This window comes from Lissotriton helveticus, chromosome 2_1 (assembly GCF_964261635.1).
Source record: "Lissotriton helveticus chromosome 2_1, aLisHel1.1, whole genome shotgun sequence".
Classification (NCBI taxonomy): domain Eukaryota; kingdom Metazoa; phylum Chordata; class Amphibia; order Caudata; family Salamandridae; genus Lissotriton; species Lissotriton helveticus.
This window is the reverse complement of record NC_136059.1, coordinates 1,227,397,069-1,227,421,781: the sequence shown is the minus strand read 5'-3', so window position 1 is coordinate 1,227,421,781 and position 24,713 is coordinate 1,227,397,069. Positions and strand designations below refer to the sequence as shown.

At 46.8% G+C, this 24,713-nt stretch overlaps 1 protein-coding gene across 3 annotated transcripts in view; it reads left to right on the top strand.

Moving 5' to 3' along the window:
* The window catches only part of FAM13A (family with sequence similarity 13 member A), a 906,414-nt gene that overhangs the window by 191,383 nt on the left and 690,318 nt on the right, over positions 1-24,713 (top strand). For 2 of the 3 annotated variants that reach the window (XM_078676110.1, XM_078676109.1), the window contains exon 1: positions 9,480-9,726. In XM_078676110.1, coding sequence (XP_078532236.1) covers positions 9,480-9,726 — 247 coding nt within the window. Of the gene's footprint in view, positions 1-9,479; positions 9,727-24,713 lie in introns of those variants that run through there. The other variant, XM_078676111.1, reaches the window with a different exon arrangement.

Genomic DNA, 24,713 nt, shown 5'->3' with positions numbered 1-24,713 from the left:
AGAAGAAGCTGGAGCCGAGGCTGACACATGCCGCGGCAGTCGGCACCAAAGCACAGCGAGAGTCACAGAAGGACATCGGATTACAAGCTAAAGAATCCGCGATCCCACAGCGGGTAATTCCTTGCCGATCAAAGACACTAACTTAAGGCAGCCTACCTTAACGGAGTCCTTTGCAGCAAAATCGCCGGCAGGATCGGCAGGATTGGCTGGAGCGGCAGCTAGGCTTTCGGTGAGTCACCCTTCCTTGGAAGACGCCGGGACAGAGAATGCCGTCCTCGAGGACGCAAGCATCATGGTTGCCGGGCAACTGGAAGGAGCAGTCCCGGAGTGTACGCCTCCCGCGGAAACCGCTCAGAGAACAGAAGGCACAAACAACGTACTACCGGTGAGCGGGGGTGCACCAGAGGGGGCAGGGGCTGCTCTCGGGGCAACAGAGAGGCAGAATAACTCACAGATGTTGGATGCTCTGCTGCAAGTTGAAGCAGGACTTAGGAGCGGTAGGAGGCAGAGCCATGGAGCGAAATGGGGGAGCCTGTCAAGCCTGGATTCGCAGCAAGAGCGGGCGGAGAGCAAAGGGGCCAGGGGGGGCTCACCAGAAGGAGACAGGTTTTTCTCTGTCAACGAAGGGTTGGACTCCACCCACACAAGTGACCATGAAGAGGAAAGCTCCACAGATCACACCACAGATTTAGACGGGAGTAGCGGCTCCAGGGGCAAAAGCACACAAACGAAAAAGAAATCTGAGGCAAAGGCGGGAAGGAGGAGGCTCTCCAGCCAGTATGAATAAAAAACTATTATGGGACTACTCTGCCACTTCTAGTGTATATCGAGAAAACAACCAGGGGGAAGGGGCTGCCGGAGCGACGAACGTTGGATCCCCATCGCAGCACGCTACACTGGACTTAATGTTTAATACACTGAAACAGATGCAGGTGGAGGCTAGGGCAGAAAGCCGGAGAGCAAGGCAAGATACGAAAAAGATACAAGCATCGCTTAGGAAAATGAATAAGAAGTACGAAGAAGTCGAGGAGAGAGTGTCTCAAGTGGAGGAAAGAACTGGTAGACTTGAGGATGAGGTAACGGATTGGCAGACCTTCAAAATGGAGCAAGGGAAGGTTGTGGAAGACCTTCAGTGGAAGATTGAAGATTTCGAAAATCGCCAGAGGCACAACAATGTGAGACTTCTTGGACTAGAAGAGGGGGTGGAAGGGCAGGACGCAAGAGGTTATGTCATTAAGTTGCTGAAGGGTGCTTTTCCTGAGGCTCAGTGGCAATGGGAGACGGAGGTCCAAAGGGCGCACAGATTTCCCCTGTCACTTAACCCCTGCGGGGCTGATGACGAGCTCAGCTCGTCATGAGCGTTACCTGCCGTGTGCTCATGACGAGCTGAGCTCGTCATGTAACGCGGTAATTTCAAAATTGCCGCGTACAGCGGGAAAAGCCGCCGCAGCGATGCGGTTAAGAAGAAACGGGGGGCAACCAAGACACTCTGCCTACGGCGATGCTTGTGTTCCTAGCGAATTTTTTGGCAAGGCAAGAAATAATGGAGAGAGCCAGACCAGATTCTAAAAAAACATATAAGGGGGTTACATTTTTTGCAAGACCTGATTTCTGCCATGTAACAGTTGAAAGGAGGTGGAAGCTCGGGCAATTAATCACTCCTTTCCAACGCCAAGGCTCAGAGGCATATCTAATGTTTGCGGCAAAGCTAAAGGTTATAACTGGAGGACAGACTAGGATGTTTTTTTCGGAAATTAAGGCAGGAGAATTCCTAGCGGAACTTACTGAGCAGCACAGGGGGAAAAACAACAGAGGGAAAAGTCCTTCCATTATCCCATAGGGCAGATACATGACAGATACATTGCAGATACACAGGATAGACTATTAGTTGGTATGGAAAGGAGAGGGAGGCGCCATTACAACCTATAGCAGTCACACATAGGTCATGCATGACCTATTTGCCTGTTGAAGGGGGGCATGGGAAGACAGGGGGGAGGGAGGGGGGCAAGGGGCTGGTGATGGTTGTTTGGTAATTGCAGCACAAAAGGAGAAGTTACACAGGCACATTTTTGCTTTGGTAAATGCACTAGATGCACTAGTAGAGGGGAGGACTAACTGGGTAACCAGCAAGGAAACTTTTAGCAAATATAGAAGGCGTTATGGATTGCCTCTATAAATATTTGTGGTCTAAATGATGGAGGGAAAAGGCAGAAGGTGGCTGCTATGCTAAGAATGCTGAAACTAGATGTAATCTGCCTCCAGGAGACACATATTGAGGGGAATAATAAATTTCTGCTGGATCAAATGGGCTTCGAGGTGCTCGCACACACAAAGCAAGGATCTAAGACAAGAGGGGTCGCCATATTAACTAAGAAGGGTGTGCTGAAAGCTAAAAGGAAAAAAGAGGATCAGTGGGGGAGATGGGCAATGATTGAAGGGGAAACAGCGGCTGGCTGTTGTACAATTGTCTCTGTTTATGGCTCCACTGATGACAAACCAGATGTTTTCGAATTTTTAGACTTGGAACTACCTCTGTGGTCAGAACCTGTAATTTGTTGCGGGGACTTTAACATCAACGGTCTGGCGGGCTTGGGTATAACGGGAGGGGGTGTTTATGGGGGTCGGAAGAAGAGAACATGCAAGGATATATGTAATCTAGCGCGACATAATGCATTGGTGGATGTGTGGGCCCAGAACAATCCCTCAGGGACAGGTAGTACCTTTTACTCGGCGCCACATAGGATGGTGGCCAGGTTAGACTACTTTTTGATTTCAAGCTCTTTGCTAGGTGGTAGCCAGCTGGAAAGGCTCCCAAGGATACTATCGGATCATAATCCGCTTGTGTTAACCCTGCCACCGGGTATTAGGGGGGGAAAGAAAGGCCTATACATGGACTTTTGAGAGAGGGCTTTTAAGGGAAGAAGGCTATATTAATCGGATGCAGGTTTGGATTGGGCAGTTCTGGGAGATTAATAGGGGAACAGCTTCCGCTGGTATGGTCTGGGACGCGTTCAAGGCCGGAATTAGGGGGGAAACTCTGAGCTACACGCTCCAGAGGGCTAAGAAGGAGAAAACTGGGATGGATAAAAGGTTCAGTGACCTGGCAGAGCTAGAAGATCATTTAATCCTTGCCATTTCCAACCAAGATCCGATAGAGGAGATATTGCTAAAACTAGAACTAAATAAAGCAGAGGCTAGTGAAAGTATGGCAAGGAAGGCGGCAGGTAACTACCTTGCTAAAAAAGAAAAATGTTATGAGTACAATGAGAGGGTAGGTCACCTTTTAGCAATCTGTACCAGACAAAATTTGGCGGCAGGGGAAATAAAGGAAATTAATGACGGAGTGGGTGGTGTTGTAAATAAGGTAGAAGATGTTCAGGAGATTTTTAGAAAATTCTATGCAGTCCTATATGATTAGAGCCTCCGTAACACAGACTCAGAAATTATGGAATACTTGGCAGACATACCACATGTAGCGCTAAATGAAGAGGGGAAAAAGGAGCTAGATCTTCCGCTGACTCTGCAGGAAGTACAGGATGCAGTGGTTAATCTCCCTTCTGGGAAAGCCACAGGGCCGGATCAAATTCCGGCAGAGTTTTATAAAACCTTCTGGGGTACACTGGGGAAGGACATGCTCGAGACTCTTATGCAGGCACAGTTAGGGAGCTCAGTTCCACATTCCTGGGCAGGGGCAGATATTATAGTGATACTCAAGAAGAATACACCTCCGTTAGAACCAGGGTCCTACAGGCCAATTACGCTCATGAACGCGGACGCTAAAATCTTTTCTAAAACACTGGCACAAAGGTTAAGCAGGGTTATTGAGAGTTTAGTTAGTACTTCACAGCACGGGTTTATTCCGGGGAAAGGGACCACCCAGCACACAAGGTAAATGATCACTATTCTAGATGCTGCAGGGGTTGCAGGAGACCCTGTCGCGGCTGTATTCCTTGATGCGGAGAAAGCCTTCGTCAGGTTCTCCTGGAACTATCTGTGGAAGGCTCTGGAGTGGTTTGGCATTGGCCAGGGTTATATTAAAGCAATTCAGGCCTTATATGTAGAGCCGACTGCGAGAGTAAGGGTTAATAAAGGCTATACAGAGGCAGTACAGATAAGGCGCGGGACAAGGCAGGGCTGTCCGGCCTCGCCTCTCCTGTTCGCTTTGTACATGGACCCTATTTTACGAAGGCTCGAGGGGAAAAATAACATCTTTCCGGTCAAGCTGCATGGAAAGTAACTTAAAATATTCGCGTATGCGAACGAGGTAGCTATTATTACACCAAACCCAGGGGGAGCGCTATAGTAGAGATTGAGCAGGAGGCAACAAACTTTGGGGCAGTGTCAGGATATTTGATAAACAAGGGGAAGACGCAGATTGTTCAAAACAGATTCATAATATATCATGATACCAGAGTGGTGGCGGAAGCAGTATATCTAGGGATAAAGTTTACCGCTGATTTAGACAGACTGGTGGAGTTAAATATGGGGCCCTTACTAGTAAAAGTAAAGGAAAATACTGAAAGGATTCACAATTTACATCTGACTCTGATGGGCCGCATAAATGTGATTAAGATGATTACATTCCCGAAATTCCTTTATATTTTCAGAGCCATTCCGCTGTTTTTTGACCACTTATGGTTTCATAAACTAGAAGCAATACTTAATAGGCTCATCTGGGCGCAGGGGAAGACTAGGAGAGCTTATCGATATATCACAGTACCTAGGGAAAAAGGGGGTTGGGGGGCCCCAGACTTCAGGCTTTATTACTGGGCAGCGGCCTTGCAGTATTTTCAGGGGCTGATAGGGGGCGGAGGAATCGAGCAAGTAGATGGCAGACCTGGTTTCACTAATGTATATACTTCACTGATGGTTGTCGAGGCTGGGAACGGTTTTTTGAACACAATTGATTTTAGTTATTTTAAACATACAAGGTTCAAGACATTAAGAGCTGCATATAACATCTGGAAGGCGGTCTCAAAGAAATTGGGCTTAGGCAGGTATAATAGCTATACACGGCTGTACACGAATCACTCACTACCAGGGGATATTTTTAGGGACACGGTTATGAGGGACTGGGATAACAAGATGATCAGGAAGGTTGGAAATCTTATGGATTATCAGGGGGGTATCCTACAGTTTCATGAACTACAAACAAAATTTAAGTTAACAGGCAATAGCTTCTTTAAGTACCTGCAGGTAAGAAGTTACTTTGCAAATAAACAGGGTGGCCCACTAGGATTTGGCCAATGTCGAATAATGGATTATATAGAGCGCTGTACTCATTGCGCAATTCGGCAGCTTTATTTAGAACTCTATGCATTTAAATGCGATGACAGGGTAAAATATGCCACAAAGTGGGCAGAGAAAGTGGGTTCACAGCCGGAGGGGCTACAGTCGTCTCTAGATCTGGGACGTACTGTTTTATGTTTAGCGACATTACAATCGCAGCATTATAAGAATCTGTATTCGCTTTACCACACTCCTGCCAGAATTGCACAATGGGGTGGCGTTTCGGGAACAACCTGTCCGCGATGTGACTCAAGCAATGCAGACATTGTCCATATGTTTGCACAATGCCCACAAATGTATTCTTTAAAGGTTGCCATTGAGAATTTTATGGAGGGTTCATTGGGAATTGAGGTCAAACTCTCAGATGAATTAATTTATGTTGGGGGTATTGGAAGGGGTAGAGTTTATGGCAGCCGCAGTTTACCGAATTTGTATAGCAAGGGCGTGGCTTGATAGGGCTCCGCCAACTTTTCAAATCTGGATTGCAAGGTTACTCTCTACTTATAATTTGGAGAAAGCAATATACGACAGAAAGGGACGAAGAGCTAGAACACTGGGGGGGAAGAGATGGCGACCTATAGTTAATTGGAAAAATGCGATGGACACTGGAGGTATGCCGGGTGTTGCGTCTGGGGACGCATCTTTAGCTACTGCTTAAAAATGCAAATGTATATGATTTATTATTTCTCCCCTTTGTGTACTGTATTACTTGGAAATATTTGTGTCCTGGTATAATTTGGTATAATTTGATTGAGTGTGCTGTAACACTTACTGGAATTTTTGGAAAAATACAAACTTTTTAATAAAAAAATACAAGAAAAGTACAGGATCGCTACACACACATAACAGTAGCAGTCTGGACCTCTCCACACCATCAGCCCACTTCTTGTTTCCAGTAATCCTGCCGAGGATGCACGATCGCTGTCTGAGTGTTTGGGTAGACTGCAGAGCCTGTGCTCCAAGATCCAGTCAATCCATACTAGATTCCGACTTGTGCAGATGACGCAAATATACATCCATTTATATTATCTGCTGGGCAGCCTGGTAATACTTGTATATATTGTCTAGGGTGATTTCCCTCGTCAGTTATGGATCTTTGTTATGTCTTCAATGAAATTCCAACGGAAGAAGCTCTCTGAGCACTGGGCTATTGTTCTCCTGCAAGGTTCTGTCCGCTAGGTATTCACCTCGTTGTTCCACTTTCTCATCTTGTGTTCCGTTGAGCCGAAATACATATTTTCCCAGCTTGTGCTTTTTGGAAGTTAGGTGGCTTTCTCTTTTTTAGGGGAGGTGACAATTTTTATACTTGCGCAGATATCGAAGTGTACCGCAAAGATGTGAACGTAGGGCTACATAATTTTGCTGGGATAATTATGTTTTCTATGTGGATATGGTACTGCATGAGGTGGCGTGAACTGCACTGACGTGCTCGCTATTCTGGCACACACTTAATGAATCCTATTGCTTCCTAGGCGTGTGTGGGAACTACACAGCCTCACAATATTGTATGCATTGTATCATACACTTATGCCATCACCTTTTGCACAGTGTGCAAATTACTCCTATCTAACATGTGCTTAGTAGGTGCATTATTTTTTGGGGCAAATAACACTGCTATCTTTTCATCCCAGACCTGCAGGTCCTTGTGCCACCCAGTAGCTTTCTGTCGCGATAAGCACAAGCAAGGATTTCTTACCAGAGTCGCATCGTTTGAATATGAAGCATTTTCTGGGTAAATGGTGTTACATTATGCATCATGGAATGTGTACTATGATAGAACCTGCACTGGTAATGTGTACAGGTGTTGTCAGGGGAGCCTAGTTGAAACACGGACTATGTGACAATGTGGAGAAAGGGATACCAGAGCAGAATGATACAGTGTATGCACTATTGCAATTTCACTTCCATTGAATTGATTATATGTTGCAAGTTCCTACACTATCTGGCTTGAAGACTATGGCCTTCGGTGCCTTTGGTTTGATGGAACAGGACATGATCAACCTATACAGTGCAACCTTCACCCTTGTACGTGTCTACGCTGGTTGCTACCAGGCAGCCTACATAGCTTTGCTACCCAATCTTTCACCATTTCCATAAAAGTGTATTGGATAACCTCTGTATCACCTCTTTGTTAAGTGTGTCACAGTGGTTTACCTTGTCATGAATTTCGTTTCCATCCCTTGTTGCCTAAAGAGATGTCCTCCTAGCCACTCAAGATGGAGACTCTGGGAGAAAGGATGCGTTTATTGTTCTTCATTTTCAAGCCAGGCACATGTAGGGACTGGTAAAACTTTGCATTTGACATTCATCTCCGATTTCATCTGGTTAGTGAATCGGCTTACAAAAAGAGAATTTTGCACCTTGTTTCTTCATTTATGGAAGATCTGAGTTTAACATGATCAGTTTCCTTGTGTAATTTCACTAAGTTGTTTTGCTTTGTGCAGCTTTCTCATTCCGTGGCTGCCTCACAAATATTAAACGTCTTTGCATAAATTGCACAGCAACCTACGGGTGGAGGCCCGAAGTATGATTGTGTAGTTTTGACAGTGTTGCGCAGCTGTGAACATCAGTAATTTAATATTTATTGTTACACATCTGAATGTGTCCACCTGCACGTTCTTAGGAAACATGCATCAATTCATTTTAACCTTGTGTAAAACATTCTCCAGAAAATCTCCACAACTTCACTGCGGAAAGGGTGCAGAAAGATGGGTGCACAAAGACTGGGAACCTTTGGCCTAGAGAACAGCAGGAGTTTGGTTGGCGTTCTTCGTGGGGCAAAGCCTCCCTCTCCGTGAGGTCACCCACATGCACCATGCTGTCCAAGTGATGATGCGGAGGAACATTATTCCTATTGATGTATCAAAAGTGAATGCCTGGGGCGTCGATTCTGGATGGGAGGAGTGAGTGTTGAGGCTAGGGGTTGGTATCAAAACGGTGGTAAAGAATCTAAGCTCCATGGGAGGGTCAAACATAAGAGGAAAGACAGCCATCCAATAACAATTAAGGAAATTAGATTGACAAAGTCAACCAACCAGGCGTATTCAATGGGCTGACCCAGAGCCCACTGTAAGATTTTGTATTCTCCACAGTATATCTTCGACAACGAAAGCTGCCTTTAGGTGAGGCCAAAAGAGGAGCTTCAGTTGTGCATTTACAAATGCCTTCCTGTGCTGGGCGTAGGCAGATAAAATGTATGTCTGCACAAGATTGCCTTCAGCGTTCGTATTTGTTAGATTCTAAACCAAACCCTGCATTCATATTTCATATACATTTTACTTTGCGCGTTAATGACCCATTTAATTTGCAGAGGTACGTAAATCCATATTCTATGATTGTATATATTTTTATGGCACAGTTGTTTTACCACTTGTCCAGACCACCAGTCTTTGTGATGTGTATGGATATTTGTATGTGTGTTTTACACTCGAAATAAACCTTCTTGGTGACAACAAGCAACCTATTGTCTAGCTATGGCGGTTTCTGCCTGCAGCTGTTTCGAATTTAACAATTGTATCTCATAATTCGGCGAGCCCCAGTTGTGCTAAAAAAAATGGACACTGCCCCAAAGTTGGGTGCAGATTTGAGCGTTGTACAGAAAGTTTTGAGTTTCTGCTGGTGGAAAAAAACGCAGACCGGCTCATTTGTTTGGAACAAAATTCTTAAAAATTGTTTACAGTTGCACCAGGACGCATAGTCCGTCCCCATCTTTCAAGCGCTGCATCCCACTTCCTGACTGAAAACGCCCCGCGCTCATCACACTGACGCCCTCACGTTGTCGTACCCCTCTGAGATGCCTCAAGTTTTCACAACCCGACAGCACCATTATTTGGCCCCAGAGGGCTCCCGCTGTCTACTTGTTCTGTAAACTCCCGCAGGCTTCCTGGTTCGGGACTGTCTGTCGTGCGGTTGCACAATGTCTGCTGTGTCACACCCTCCGGTTGCTGCAGCGCTCATTCCTTGGATACAGTCCTCCTATGCCAGCTGTGAAAGCACTCTCTCACTCCATCGCCTAGCTACGCCGACTCTGTCCCGAGCGCTCCTGCGCACGCTCGCCTTTTCCTCAGTAAATAAAAGCGCACACGCCTTTGACCAAGGGGCCAGCGGGCTCGCGCACTAAACTTCACATTAGTCCTCAAGGCACTGCATGAGGCGCGTGGTTTGTATGTGAAACGTTTATATTTTGCAGCATGCAGCCGCCCGTAGTGAGCGCGACTGACTGCTCTCTCTTCCTGTGTTCCTTCAAGCAAAGCAAGACGGCCGTGAAGCTGAGGGAAGACATGAAGAAGATGGTGACGCAGCCAATGAGCCGGCACGCCGTCACGTCCCAGAGGAAAATATTCGGAGTGCATCTCCTAGAGCTGCAGCAGCAGGGCCTCCTCACCAATGGCGTGCCCCACGTGGTCTGGAATGTCGTGGAGTACTTGAGGAAGGGGGGTAAGTCCGACTTTTCCTTCTTGTGTGAGCGATGTGTACCTCAAGTCATGTCCGCGCTTTAGAAGTAACATTCATAAAATGAAAACATTGAGCCATCTTCGGCTGGACAAATATAGTTGAAATGGTTCTGCTTTTTCAAGTTGTGTAAGGTTCCAGAAATAGTTGATGTGCAGAGCGTTACCCAATTACCCAGCGGTTGTGAAATGCTTAAGTTGTGCTGATCGCTAAGTGCACTGCCACAACGTTGTCAAAGTTGTGAAGCATTTGTGGCAATTGGCATGAGGTCACGATTTAGCGCCTGGTCTCACAGCGATCATTTCCCAACTGGTTGGCTTTGCGCAAAAGCAATTACATTGAATATTGCTGCAAATGTTATTCCCAGATAAATACTTTGGTTGACTTAAGTTATTCACACTTGTTAGTCTATTGGAATCCATTTCTGTAAACAAATGAATTTAAATTACTTCTTACCTTTATTGTGTTAAAATAAAATCTGTTCTTCGAAGTAAATTAAATGCTCGTGTTTAAACTTTAGAAAACTATTAAGCATGAATAGATATTTATTGGATGTTGACTATTTGTGCACCCTCAATCATCAAATAGTATTTGCGTAGGTTGATCACTGAACTTATTTAACATAGTTTTTTTATTGATTGTTGTTATGTAAACAATGCACACGGTCTGAAAGTAAACAGTGCACATGGCCTGAAAACAAGGCAATCTCCATGTCTGCCAGTACGTCTGTGTAATTAAATCTTAGTTTAAGTAAGTGTATAAACAAATAGCATCAATTTGAGGTGGAACGACGGAGATCTTTTGCACAAGTAGCTGAGATGAGCTCTATTATAGGTTGTACAACTTATGTAGTGAGCCCTTCTTGTTCAGCAAATATGACAAATGAATGTACTTAGTTTGAAGAAGGATAACGTTGAAACCAAATATGAAACTCTGGAAATTGCCATGTATGTTATCTCTTCCCATTAATGAAATTTTCTTTGTGAAAGTTAAGAAGCGGTCAAGAGGTGTAAATTATTCACAGTTCATACGGTGCTAAATGCTAGCAAAATGGCTAGATGGTCCTAGGAGGTGTTGCAAACACAGGGGCCCAGCAGATGTTATGCTTGTGAATTGAAAATAAATAATGTACAAATTGAATCACCAAAGGGAAAGGTAATATACTATACATTGTCTGCACCTTGGGTTTTGTTGTACTTTCTTCTGAATAGGTGGATACAGTGATTAATTATGTTCGGTCACGAAAAAGAACTGACATTTATCACATGGTACATTTATCAGTGCCTACCTTAATTAATTTATTTGTTTAACTTTATTTTCCAATTTTTCTCATAAATCCACGATAAATAAATGTTGGTTCACTGTCATACAAAGTTTCATAACAATAGTCAACTTAATCACATAATATAGCATTGTACTTTTAACACGTCATCGATATTTAAGCATCAGAGTCAGCGCATGGTTAATATCATAGCCCCCATGTCTCTTCCTGTCCAACTTTTCAACCTACAGCTGTTGTTTTCTTCCGTCTCTGGCCCTCGTTTAACATATCTATATAAACAAGAATTGTTAGGGAGAATTAATGTCGTATTTTTTATTTTAGAGTATGGTACACTTAATTACCCTCTCACACTTTTTTTTAAACACATTGTTTTCATTAATACAGACACATATATACAATGGCACCTAGTCAATTACCAACATATCATTCTACAAAAAGAACCTGTGAAACAAAACAATATCAAATAATAATCAGCTATAGACAACTAACATTGGCTTTACCCATAACAATCATTTCTTGTGTCCACCGTTTGAAATGGAGCAGCTTAGAGATACTTCCCTCGTTACCGCGCAGCACTTTGCCCACTGCTCATCTGTAATGACTTGACTTAGGTCATTTTCCCATTCCTTGCGGACTTTGTCATCGCTCACCGGAAGCATGCCTGCGCACTATTTGTATAGTTTAGACATGAGATATGCACCAGTCTCTCCCTCAATGATCAATGTTAATGGCCCAAAAGAGTCTGGTTCAACAGGGTAAGTGGGTAGTGTGGCACGCAGGGCCGAACAAAGTCGCCCTAGTATGAAATTATCCATGAAAGAGACGTATTGGAAACGGGCGTCCTCTGACACTGAGAAGACATGCCCCTCCGGATATAAGTCTCCCGCTTTGTTGATGTCGAATTTGGCTAAGGTGCGTTGCACCAGCTTTTCTCCTGTAATTGGCAACCAGGTGGGGTTGGGAAGGGTAGGACAGATGAGTAAAATGTGGAGGGGCTGGAAAGTCGCCGCATCTTATCCCATGCCCAACTAGTAGTGGATACTGTCTATATGTCTTTTGGGTCTCTGAGGATGCCCTTCGGCAGCACAGTGGCCAGCTTTTCGGGCAATACGACGTCTGCCTCCGGGCGTAGAAATGGGATCTGTGCGTCCGGATGGAACCAGGCATATGCGTAGCAGCATTGGGCCACTAAATAGTACAAGTGGAGCTCTGGGACTCCTAATCCCCCTCTATCATATGGGAGGGTAAGAACCTGCCAGCGGACCAGCGCCCGTTTCCCTCCCCATAGCAGTTTGATGAGGTGCGTGTACAATGTTAAAAAAACGTTTGTAAGGGATATAGGAATATTGTTAAAAAGGTATAAAAATTTGGGTAGCACTACCATTTTGAGGATTGCAACTCTGCCTGCCATAGGTAGCGGTAAACGCAGCCATCGTTCCCCTTGAACCTCCTGTAATTCAAGCTGATGATCTGGGCAGTGTCCAGGTGTATATGTATGCCCAAATACTTAACCGAGTCTTTTCACCACTCAAGAGGGAATCCGTAGTCCCATGGAGCTGCACTGGTAGTAAATGGGAAGATCACTGATTTGTACCAGTTCATGCCTAGCCCGAGAAGCCGTCGAACCTAAGTATTTCTCTAATGAGCGGTTCTACATTTTCCTGAGGTTCTCTAACATAGGGGATAGTATCATCCGCATAGAGCGAAACTAGCAAAGGACCAGTATTAAACTTCAGGCCCCTATTTAAATGTCTCTCCTGGAAATGGTGAATTAAAGGGTCCATGGCCAGGATACACAAAAGGGGGGATAGCTGGCAACCCTGCCGAGTACCGCGGGAGAGGGAGAAGGGTTGGGATAGATTGCTATTCAAGTAGAGTCTCGCAGTTGGCCTGCTATATAATAAAGTAGTGGTGGCTATGAATCCCCTGGGCATGCCCATACGGCACATCACCGAGATGAAAAAGGGCCATTCCAGCGAATTGAAAGTTTTCTCCGCATCTAAAAGAAAAGCGGCAGCAGGAACTTTCGTATCAATTCTATGAAGTACAGAGAATAACGTTCTTAGATTTAATGAGGTGGAGCGGTGTGGGGCGAAACTCGATTGGGCCGGGGAAATGATGAACTTCATCAACTGGGAGAAGCGGTTAGCGATAACCTTAACCAATATTTTATAATCTAAGTTTAAAAGTGAGAGGGGTCTGTATGAGCTGCAATGGGACAGGTCTTTGCCTGGTTTGGGATGAAGAATATTGGCCACCTCTCGTAGCGTTGGGGGCAATATTTGTCTTTCAAGTGCTTCGGCATAAACCTCTTATCAGCTGCAGTGCCAGTACGTCCTTGTATGCCTTATAGAATTCCCCCATGAACCCGTCCAAGCCAGGGGCAAAGGAGCCATGTAGGGAATCAATGGCATCAAATGCATCCACCTCTGATATGGGTTCTGCTAAAAAATCCTGCATTCCTTTTTCTAGATATACCAGTGCAATCTCGGACAAGTAGGCCTCCTGGGCCGAGGGATTGTTACCTACTTTGGTAGTGTATAAGGCCTTAAAATAGGCCAAGAATTCATCACGAATTTCAGTGGTGGAGGTAAGTGTCTGATTTGGGGAGGTGTGAAGTTCAGTAATGTAAGCTCTGCTATATGGGGGTCTGAGCATCTGCGCCAACACCGACTGGGCCATTCTCCCGTGCCATAGCGCCGAGCCCCCTGATATTTGCCCAAATATAATATCTCGCGGTCCGCTGCCTCCCAGAATTCAACCAGGAGAGCCAACCGTCTTTCCTCCCTGTCCGGGACTGTGGAGTGGGGTACTGTGTCATCTAGGTCAGCAAGTTTGCGCTCTATACGTGCCACTGTGTTTCGAAGATCTTTAAGATCTCTGGGGTGTTTCGCTATGCAGACTCCCCGGTTGTATGCCTTGAAGCCCTCCCACAAGACCGCCCATGTGTCTACGGAACCTATATTAATTGATAAGTAGTCGTCAATGGCTTTGCGCACCTCAGCATTAAAAAGGTCATCATGCAGGGCGCGGCTCGGAAAGTGCCATGTTCTCTCAAACCCCTCCGAGCGTGGGACCTTTAGATCGAGTTGTATCGTGGCGCAATCAGAATACGTTCTTGGCAGCGTCACCAGTGACCGGAAGCAGCCGGTAATGCCTGGGGAAACCAGCCAAAAGTCGATTTTGGTCCAAGTGTTGTGTTGGCCAGAATAATGGGTGTACTCCGTGTAGGCAGTGTTACGTTGGCGCCAGATGGCTAGCAGGGATAGGTGTTCACATAACTCTAGCAGCATGCTGCGCGCTCGTGGCTTGGCGTCGGGAGAAGCGGCAGTGCTGTCCAGTCTTGGGTTAAGGAGTCAATTGAAATCCCCCCTTATCAAGAGAAAGCTTGGTTCTAACCTTACTAATTGGGCTTGTAATGAAAAGTCGGGGGAGTCAGTTTTCGGGCCATAAACACACACCAGTGCCGTGTGGTTACCCATAAGTGTTCCTGTGACAATGATGTACCTGCCCTCACTATCCCCTACCACTGAACGGAGGCTGAAAGGAATCCTCTTGTGAATAAGGATGGATGTGCCTCTGGCGTAATTGCTGTAGTTGGAGAAATACCTGTGTGCTCCCCAGCAGGCAGTAAAGCGGGCCTACTCTGATTTTGGTAAATGCGTTTCCTGCAAATATGCACTATCCTCATTGTGTCTCAGTAGATAATGAACAACCCTCCTCCGCTTGTGATTGTCGTTTAGACCTCTGACCTTCTAAGACATTAAGGACAGGCCAGATGAACCTTCAACATTACCTAACTGGGCCATCAGGTGTCAACCATGGCATAATTGCTTAACAGTTAATAACGAAAAACTGTGACAGTGACCATTGCTGTAAACAACCAGAAACATTTAAACAACCAGCACTGGCGTTGCCAATAGGTCTCGCAGTAGGAAAGTTTGAGCTATTGGTTTTCTAAATGACATTTTATTTTTATCTTTTGTGATTTACAATGCCCATACTTTTAACTTTTCGCATTAGGAAAGTTTGAGCGATTGGTATTGTAAAAGACACTTTTTTAATTCATGCTGGGCGGGGCCAAGGCCGCGAGCAGAGGCCGGGGAGGAGTCTATCGCAGGATTTTTATCGCGACAGCATCAAAGACAGATGCGGCTAGCCTGAAATGTCACAGGCCTGCGTGAGCGGTCATTGGATTTCATGAGGAGGGCTGCTGGACCGAAAAGTCACGATATATATCGAATCATCACGGACAGCTCCTGCTATCCATGTTACAATATAAAATGAGTTACCCGTTGGGATCAACTATTAGTCGCCTAAAAGCCATAGCTCTTTCGGTGCTAGTCCTTGGGGATAAAACAAAAAGCCTTCGATGTAAAACTTATAGAGCTGCCTCTAGGGCGCTGCCTTTTGCACCCACGCGCTCTATGAACCCTTACAGTTAAAATGAACACCGACTGCTGTATGTCGGCTTAAAATCCCGCCAGAGGCTCACAGTCCAGAAGCATGCAATGACAAATGTACATTGTGTAGGTGTAATATGAATGTATGCGTCCCTCGTCATTGAGCTCCATAAACGGCTTAAGTCACACTGGCAAAGATGTTTAAAATTATAGTCAATAAAGTGGCACGTCTGCAGCGTGTTGCATCTCTCTCTCTACCTCGTCCTGCGACACAGCTTAGTGACACCATGGGTTGGGAAAATATGGCGCCTGGAAAAACAAACCGGCACTAAGGAGCTACATGCCCGCCTGAATTCTACAAATGTTGCACGCGTGGTTACTGCGGCTTCTTCCAGAGTAATAAATACATTGAAAGCAAGAGTGTGCGAGTCTGGACCATGAATTAGGAGTGTGCAGTATTTCACAGATGTTTTCCATCAGGGTTCAGGTACGCATGGCAGAAACGGTCTAAGTTAGAAAAGGGGAACCAAAAAAAAGAGAAACAGAAACTTGAAGCAAAAAAAACGTACAAAGCGCACAAACAATGGGAGATAAAAAGAAATAGAACGTAGAACTAAAGATGGAAGCGCGCTGGATAAGAACAATTATACCGCGAGAGAAAAGGGGTGAATACGAGACATTATTAACAAAATAGGGGAGATAAAATGGAAAAATGGCAATGATTGAAAGAAAACTACATATACAACAAGAGCGGCCGGGAAACTGAAAGTACGGCCGGCCACCGGCCAGCCATGAATAATTAGGGGAGGAGAAGCCGCAGAGCACACGCTGGGAGAAGCCCTTTGATGTGGTGGCGGCAGTGAACAAAATGCAATTAGGAGGGAGGGAGGGAGGCTGATGCGCGTGCTCGTTTGGTCACGTGATTCACGTGAACTCAAAGAAAACCGCACCAAAAAGCCCTTGGTTTCACGAGTATTTTGAGCACTTGAATTCTCTCCATTTCCCATTCCTTCGGAATGGAAAAGGCGAGATCTAAAACGAAGTTACCCCCACCCACCCCCCCTAACCTCACTACGCCCCAAGCGACGCAGATCAATAACCAAAAGGAGAATTTGAAGGGCCAATTGACTTTACATTTAAATAAAGAACCCCTAGAAGGGTACCTCAGTAAGAACAAGTACAAACCCAAGGTATTCATTGTGAGGGGTGGCAACGCCACGTAAGTTGGACAGCTAGCTAAAATGTTACAGAAAAATATTGTACATTATCCCCGTTCAGTGGCACCCTAGTGCAAAAGAGCATTCCCAACAGAGTCAACCAGTAGCGGAACTGGAAAATAGTTCATTGTATCTAATGACATCATATATCGAGATACTACGGTGGATTTCAATTGCATGATGAACTGTAGACCAAGAAACACTGTATATGTTATTTGTAAATGCAGTCTATGATACTTCGGGGAATCACGTAGTGAGTTCAGAACTATAAACCGTGAATACAAGTCAGCAATTCGTAATAGGAAAAATCTTGCCCCCATGGTAGATCACAGTACAGAACTTGGACATACGGAGAATGAATTTAAATGGACTATTCTTGAGAAAATTATTATTCTTAAGAATAAAGATAACAATGCTTACAGAAAGAAGTGGGAGGTCTTCTGGATATTTACTCTATACATGGTAAAGAAAGGCCTCACGATAGAACGCCTTGGAAAAATTATTTGTAAATCGTGCTGCTTTGGCTGCATTTCTACTCTTACAGTACTGCATGGACGGTCATTATCTAAAGTGTCGAACCAAGTCCCGGGCACACGTTTAGAGTATTGGGTTTAGAGTTACAACCCACAGTTATGGTACTTCCTGTGAAAAAATTGTGAGGGTCGACACCAGAAAGTTCTTTACGTTTAATTTTTAGTTTATTTTTATTAAACAGAACAAATAGGGCGATGGTACATACAATCAAAATAATATGTATTGTGTGGATCATGAGAGCAAAGCAACCCTTTTCATAAATTAATTTACATATAAGGACTATACGCATTGACAAATCAGTATTATTAATCTTTACATGTCCAATCTGTGTCATTCTGAGGCACTTTCGTCGTCTACAAGGTTCGGAGGCTCACAAATATTACCACAAAACTTATTCCAAGCCCCCCAAATTTTCTCCCACTTCTTGGGGCACCCCCGATGTATAAACACCGACTTTTCTGCCACCATAATTTCATCCATATCCTTGCACCACTTACGGAGGGTAGGTAACTTTTCTGAGCCCCACAATAAGGCAATGTTAAGTTTTGCCACCATCATGCCTAACATTACCCTGTTGGCGGTGATTTAAGTCGTTTGGCTCCCATACGTTCAACAAACAACGACGGGGTTCTGGCACCAGAGAAACAGCTATAGTTTGGGAAAGTGTACGCATGACTGCCGTCCAATATGTCGCTATGTGTTTACAGTCCCAAATGGTATGATAGAATGTCCCCTCGTCTCCACAGTGTCGTCAGCAATATTTATGGGGGGCTGACCCTATTCTGAATAACGTTGTTTTAGTGTAATATGTACGATGTAATATTTTAAGTTGAACCAGCTTGAACCTGGAGGGTATTGCTGTTTCCCGGGGGGACGCAAGGGCCTCTTGCCATTCAGACTCATCAAAGTCGCCCACGTCTCTGGACCAGTTCTGTCTTAGTGTGGATGTCAAGTCAGGAAGATTGTTGATCAATTTACGGTAGGTCAAAGAAGTGGCCCTATCTGGCATATATTCTGTCAGAAGCCTATCTTCTAGAGGAGAGGTGTTCTGTAGGTCAGTACCTGCCGGTATGACCGACTGTAGTGCATGTCTGATTTGGAGGTACCTGAACTTCTCCTTCTGCGTCATTTCGTAATGTGTTTGAAGGTGGGAGAAATCTACCACCTTACCCCCCTTCCAGAGGTCACCCCATCACTGAGATGCCTATATTATCCCATTCCCGGAACCCTGTACTGTTACAAAGGAAGCCTAACCTGTAGGAGTCCCACAGCGGTGTCATTTGTGTGATCGCCCGTAGCATTTAAGACACCTATTTGCTTTATACCAAAGATGTACAGAATGTAGCATGGGCCCGAGTAAGTCTGAGGGCATGCGGCGGCCATACAGATTTCCCAGCAGCCCTCTGCTCTCCAAGCACTGTCTGTCAGCTAGATATGCCGGTTCGGTCTGCGGGGCATGCAACCAGTAATTTATCTGTTTAAGATGGGCCGCCCAGTAGTATAACTCAACATTTGGAAGTGTTATTCCCCCATCATACCAACTCTTTGTTAACTTAGCTTACGCAATAGGTGGTGGCCTCCCATCCCACAGGAGATTGGAAACAGTTGTAGCGATAGTTCTGAAGTAAGAGTCAGGAACCAAAAATGGCGTATTCTCAAGGACATATAAAAAGTGCGGGAGCGCCATCATTTTATATAATGCCGCCTTACCCAAGAGTGTAAGAGGGAGAGTTCGCCATACCTTAACGTCTCGCTTAAACCACTCTAGGTGGGGACTAAGATTTAAAGTATAGAATTCGTTTGGATCTGATGTAATATAGATACCCAGGTATTTGAATGCTGTCCCAGTAGTTCGCAGGGGACAACTCGCGGGTAGAACAGGAGGAGGGCCGGTCAAGACATGGAGAATGGACTTGGACCAATTTATTTTGTACCCAGACACTCTACCAAACTTCTCACAAACGTTCAGCAATTCTAGAATGGATTTCATGGGGGAGGAGATGTATAGCAAGATGTCATCTGCGTATAGAGATATGCGGTCCTCCCACGTATTGGTCCAAGAAAGTCCTTTGATAGAGGGTTCCCATCTGATCCAGATAGCAAGTGGTTCCAGAATCAGCGCGAAAAGCAGCGGGGACAGCGGACATCCCTGTCTCGTACCTCGACCAAGTGGGAAGTCTAGAGAGATATGTCCATTGGCCGCAACGTGTGCCAAGGGTTTGTTATAAAGGAGGCGAATCCAGGCGCAGAATTTCGGACCAAAGCCCATATGGCGGAGCACTGCAAACAAGTAAGGCCATTCCACGGTATCGAACGCCATAGTGGCGTCTAAGGAGAGAATGACTGTAGGCTCCTGAATATATGGTGTGCGTGCCAAGACCGAATAAAGCCTGGGTAGATTAAGTGCCGTGCTACGGTGCGGCATGAATCCAGACTGATCCGGATGTACTAAAGAGGAGAGGTGGGGGGTCAGCCGCAGCGCCAGTAGCTTGGCTAGGGTCTTGGGTTCTGCGTTTATCAGGGAGATTGGGCGATAGGACGCGCAGTCCGTTTCTGGTCTGCCAGGTTTATGTATCGCGACTATAGTGGCAAGGCGCTGGTCTCTCTGTAACTCTCCTGCTTCGAGACTATCAAGAAACATCTCTAGCAGGAAGGGAGCAGATGTCTGCGCTGTCCTTTTATACAGCTCTACTGGGAGTCCATTAGGACCCAGCGCCTTACCAGACGCAAGGGAATAGGTTGCAGTCTGTAATTCTTCTATGGTGATGTCCGCCTCTAATAGGAGTGCTGCCTCAGGAGAGAGTTGAGGGACGTGTAGGACGCCCGGGGAGCATACAGTCGCTCGTAATGATCGGCCAGGATGTCCACTATATCATCCGGTTTAGAGATCATGGAGCCTGTGGGGGAGAGCAGCTGTGCTATGATCCTGTTCGCTCTTTCTTTCTTATCCAGCCAGGCTAGCATCTTCCCTGCTTTGTCTCCCAGTTCGTATATCCTATGCCTAGTTGCTTGGAGGTTAGCTATCGTATTTTCCTTTTGATATGTCACATACGCTGTTTGCTTAATCTGGACCTCAAGGGCGGCTTCAAGGGACGGGTGCGCCGCCTGTTCCGATATTGGAGTGGTTAGTTCCTCCTCAAGATTATCAAGCTCTGCCCGCTGCGCCCGTTTGTGACCTGTAATTGAGGCTATTGCTTGCCCACGCAGGACCACTTTATAGGCCTCCCAGAGTGTGCTAGGGGAGTCTACCGAGCCAGCATTCTCTTGAAAGAAGTGTCTGGTAGTGACTGTGAGGTGTTTCATAATGGGGCTTACATGCAAGAAACCGGCATGAATCGGGAACATACGCTTTCTAGAAGTCTGGTGATGTGTGTATTTTAGCAGCAACGGAGAATGGTCCGATATGCCCCTAGGGGGAATAACTACCTCCTCTATTCCTGGCAGGCCATCCGCCGATATTAGGAAATAATCAATGCGCGTGAGACAGTTGTGGACCCCGGAATAGAAAGTGTACTGCTTCTCGTGAGGGTGTTTGTACCTCCAACTATCTGCGAGTCCCATAGCATCTGTGAGACCAAGAAGACGTCGCCCACTCTGTACCCCTGATCTGGTAGTAGATCTGTCTAGTGTGCTGTCCATTATATCATTAAAGTCGCCTCCTATGAGTAGTAGTGTGGAGAAGTGTGGCTCACTGGTTAGAGCAGGCAGACCCTGAAGCAGAGGTCAGACCCGGGACCAGGGTTCAATTCCTGACGCGGCAGGGTCTTGAGCTCAAATGTCCATGGACTCGATAATTCTCGCTTCGGTGCCTGACCTAATCATGGGTTCACACTCTGCAACTCTGGGCATTAAGCTTGCTTAATCTCCACAACGGCCCCCCTGCGGCGGGATGCCTGGCTTTCACCTTGGGGATGCCCTGTAGGGGCTATCTCACAGGGAAAAGCCAGGACGGGTTCCCAAGGCAAGCGCGGAGATACCCCTTCGGGGGTCGATTCAGGCGCTATATAAGAAACATCATAATAATAATAATAGTGTTGCAGCAGGTAGTGTTAGTAAGAATGCTGTGAGAGCAGAGTGGGCTTGTGCGTGAAGGGCCGGTGGGATATAAACAGAGACCAAATTAAATAATCGTCCTTCCCATTGACATGTCAGTGCTGCGAAGCGACCTTGGTCGTCAACTCGCTTCTTTTGTATCCCCAATGGGAAATTCTTCCTGATAAGTATCCCCGTACCTCTAGAGCCTGAGGAAAACTCTGCATGTGCAACCATTTGGTATCCCCATCTATCCATAGCCTTAACAGTCGAGCCCATTAGGTGCGTTTCTTGTAGTAGAGCCACCGCGGGACCACAACGCTTTAAATGCTGTAGCACCAAGCCTCTCTTCACTTTATCTCCTAACCCTCGGACATTCCAAGACAAAATCGTGAAGGCTGTTTGGGGAGTCTTATACTCCTGTGAAACATGTTCAGCCATCAGACATAATAAAATTTGTCAAATATTTGAAGCCACATTTGCTACACCTAGATCCACGATGAAAGGAGAGTGTCGCCCAAAGAACATTGCATAGAATCAACTCAAAAGAATTAAACAAAACATGTACTCCCTTACCCCAACTCCCACCCCCTCCCTGCCTCCCTGCCTAGCAAGCCTGTAACTGCCCGCCACCCCAACTCAGCAGAGTGCTTCGACCCACCCAAGAGTGCAATACTTGCTTATCGGGGGTAATGAGTTCCTAAAGGCTCCAGCCCTTCTCAGACTCCAAGGCTTGCCTCAGTCCAAAGTCTCAAACAACAGCTCAGTCCCGAGAGTCCGTATAGCCGCACTGTGCGACGGGGAACGTCGGTACTTCTGCTCGGTCTATTCCTCCTCTGGCGGTGCCACCTGGCTTGATCCGCGGCTCCTGGAACCCTGCTTCTCCGGATCGTCTTCCTCTTTACTGCGGCGGCGAGGGCCACCTTCCCGCTCAGCGCGGCCCACCGGACGCCATCCTTCCAACCAGTCGTGAGCCGACTCCGGCATATCAAAGAACCAGGTTCGGTTTCCAGCCACCACTCTAAGTTTTGCAGGGAAGAGCATAGAGTACGGTAGTTCCTTTTCTCGAAGCAGTTTCTTGACGTCAAAGAAACTTCGCCTGCGTCTCGAAACCGCTGCAGTGTAATCGGGGAAGAAGTTAACAATAGAGTTCAAATAGCGTATCGGTGGCGAAATGCGCGCCGCTTGTAAAATTGCGTCTCTATCTCTGGAGTTGAAAAGTCTGGCCAATACTGGTCGAGGGGGCGCCCCAGGCTTCGGCCGTCCTCCTGGCACCCTGTGGGCACGCTCCACCGAGAAGAAATGAGAGTCCCTTAGGTTGCAGTTTAGATTTTATCAGCTCTTCAACATATAAATCCATCGCCTGGGCGCCTTCAGTTTCTGAAATACCAATAATTCTAACGTTGTTCCGTCTAGCACGCCCCTCCTGATCATCAAGCTTGTCAGTGAGTACTTTGTTCTCTTTTTCAAGGTGTGCGACCGCCACCTGCAGCTCTGAAGTATCCACAACCAAAGATTTGGCAACCACCTCCACCTCCCGCACCCTATCCATCATTTTGTGGAGGTCCCCACGCAGCAAGGAGACCTCAGTGGATATTGTGCCCACAATGGTCTGGACGCCGGAAAGGGCTTGCATGATGTCCTCGAGTGTGACTTTTGGGGTTCCGTCACCATCTGGCGCGTTATGTTGTGAGGAGCGCCCCTCCGGTGCTGTAGGAGAGTGTCTGCCATAGGCGTGTCTGTTCAGTTTTTGCTGTGTGGTCTGGTTTTTGGGACCCCTGCCCGCCATGGCTCGACGGATCAGTGTGATATCTGGGGCTTAGGTCTTTACACGGTGCAAGGTGCGGGAGGGCTGTTTCCAAAGTGGTCAGAGGGCCGGGGGAGAATGAAGGAGCACGCAGCGCCCCGCAAAGCCAACCGCCTGTGCAACAGAAGAATGGCAGCTCTGTCTTATCCCTGTCCCTGTAAGCAGGCGCAGGAGCAGGTGCGGCTCTGCTTGAGGATTTCGCTCAGCAGGACGCAGTGTGGCAGCAGGATCTGTCCCTCGTCGGTGCAGGTATGGCGTTCACTATCAAGCTCCCAATCGTTATCTGCCCCCTAGTAGGCCAAGTTCAGCAACCCAGCACTCGTCAGGACTTCGGCGCCAGAGGTGGGGGAGGGCGCCACTCCACCGGGTCTGATCCTCGGTCAAAAACAGAGGACGTAGTTTGATCACAGCCCCCCACACACACCCCCCCCCAGTGATATTTCCAGTGCTGTGGGGGTACAAGGCAATGTAAGGCTGTTGGTGGCAGCGGTAATGCAAATTGCGGCACTCACCGGCGCCCCTCGGCTGCGTGCCCGGTTGCCTCGGTCCGGTCCCCGAAGCGGTTCGGCTCCAGCGGGGAATGTGAATCAGGCGACCCCAGGCAATTGGAGCTTTGCCGATCGGAGAGCTCACAGTGAGGGATAGGAGGTAATGAGTCCTCTGCAGACGTAATAAGTCTGGGCGGGTTCCGCTTCAAGGGGTTATTCGCGGATGACAGCCACGCTCTTCACCACGCCGCAGCAGTCTCCAAGCCGGGCGCCAGCACTACCACAGTCCCTGGTCCGGCCGCCGCATGTAGGCCGCTCCTCTTCAGATGGCGATTCCAGCCGCAGGCGGTCATGGATTTTTACCGGAGTGTCACCGGTCAACGCCGCTTGAGTTTGGACGTTAGCTCCAGCCGTTGGAGCACTGTAGGTGGCGGATAAGAGAGCGGATTGATGCGAAGGGCTAGATCAACCTCGGAGCCCAAAGACTAAGCGGCCATCTTAGTCGGTTGTAAGCCACGCCCCTCTACGTTTAATTTTTTTATCACGTTCTTGAAATGGGTAAAGAAAGAGAAACCAGCTGACACATGTTTAGTCACATGGGATTTAACCCGTGACTCTTCAGAGCTGTAAGATGAGAAATAGTAACGTGCGATATTTCGCTGAACCGGTGATAATTCCAACCCGGTCTTAACACGGGTTACTTCGTGAGTTGAAAGTGTAGAGCAAACACCACATAAAGTGAATGGGGAGGACTGGTCCCGGAATGCGAGACGGAGCTATCAACCAACTGTACCAATGGGACCTCTCGCAAGACGGACTTACCCGTCCACTTACTGCCTTGGAACTCTGAATAATCGGGGCTAGCAGACCAGTACACCCCTTAGCATTTGAGATACATATCTCAAATGCTCCTCCCAGGGTCTACCGCACTGGCTGTGTATCCTCGAAGGTAGCTGATCGATTGCGCCACAGGTTTGCCCTGGTGGGGCTTGTTAGCACAAGTTACTGTTAACAGGTTTGGCATTTAAAAAACTATGTTCCAAGGTTCTGCATGTCTTTTGCTATATCGAGTTCTCCCTGGGGACAGGGTGCAGTGTTGGTAAGAGGTAGGGCATGTGCGTGTGTTCGTTACATACAAGGGTCATGAATGGCACCGGGTGGTGTGTTCGGTACAAATGGCCTGCTTCTCTCATTGGATTAGCATGGGGA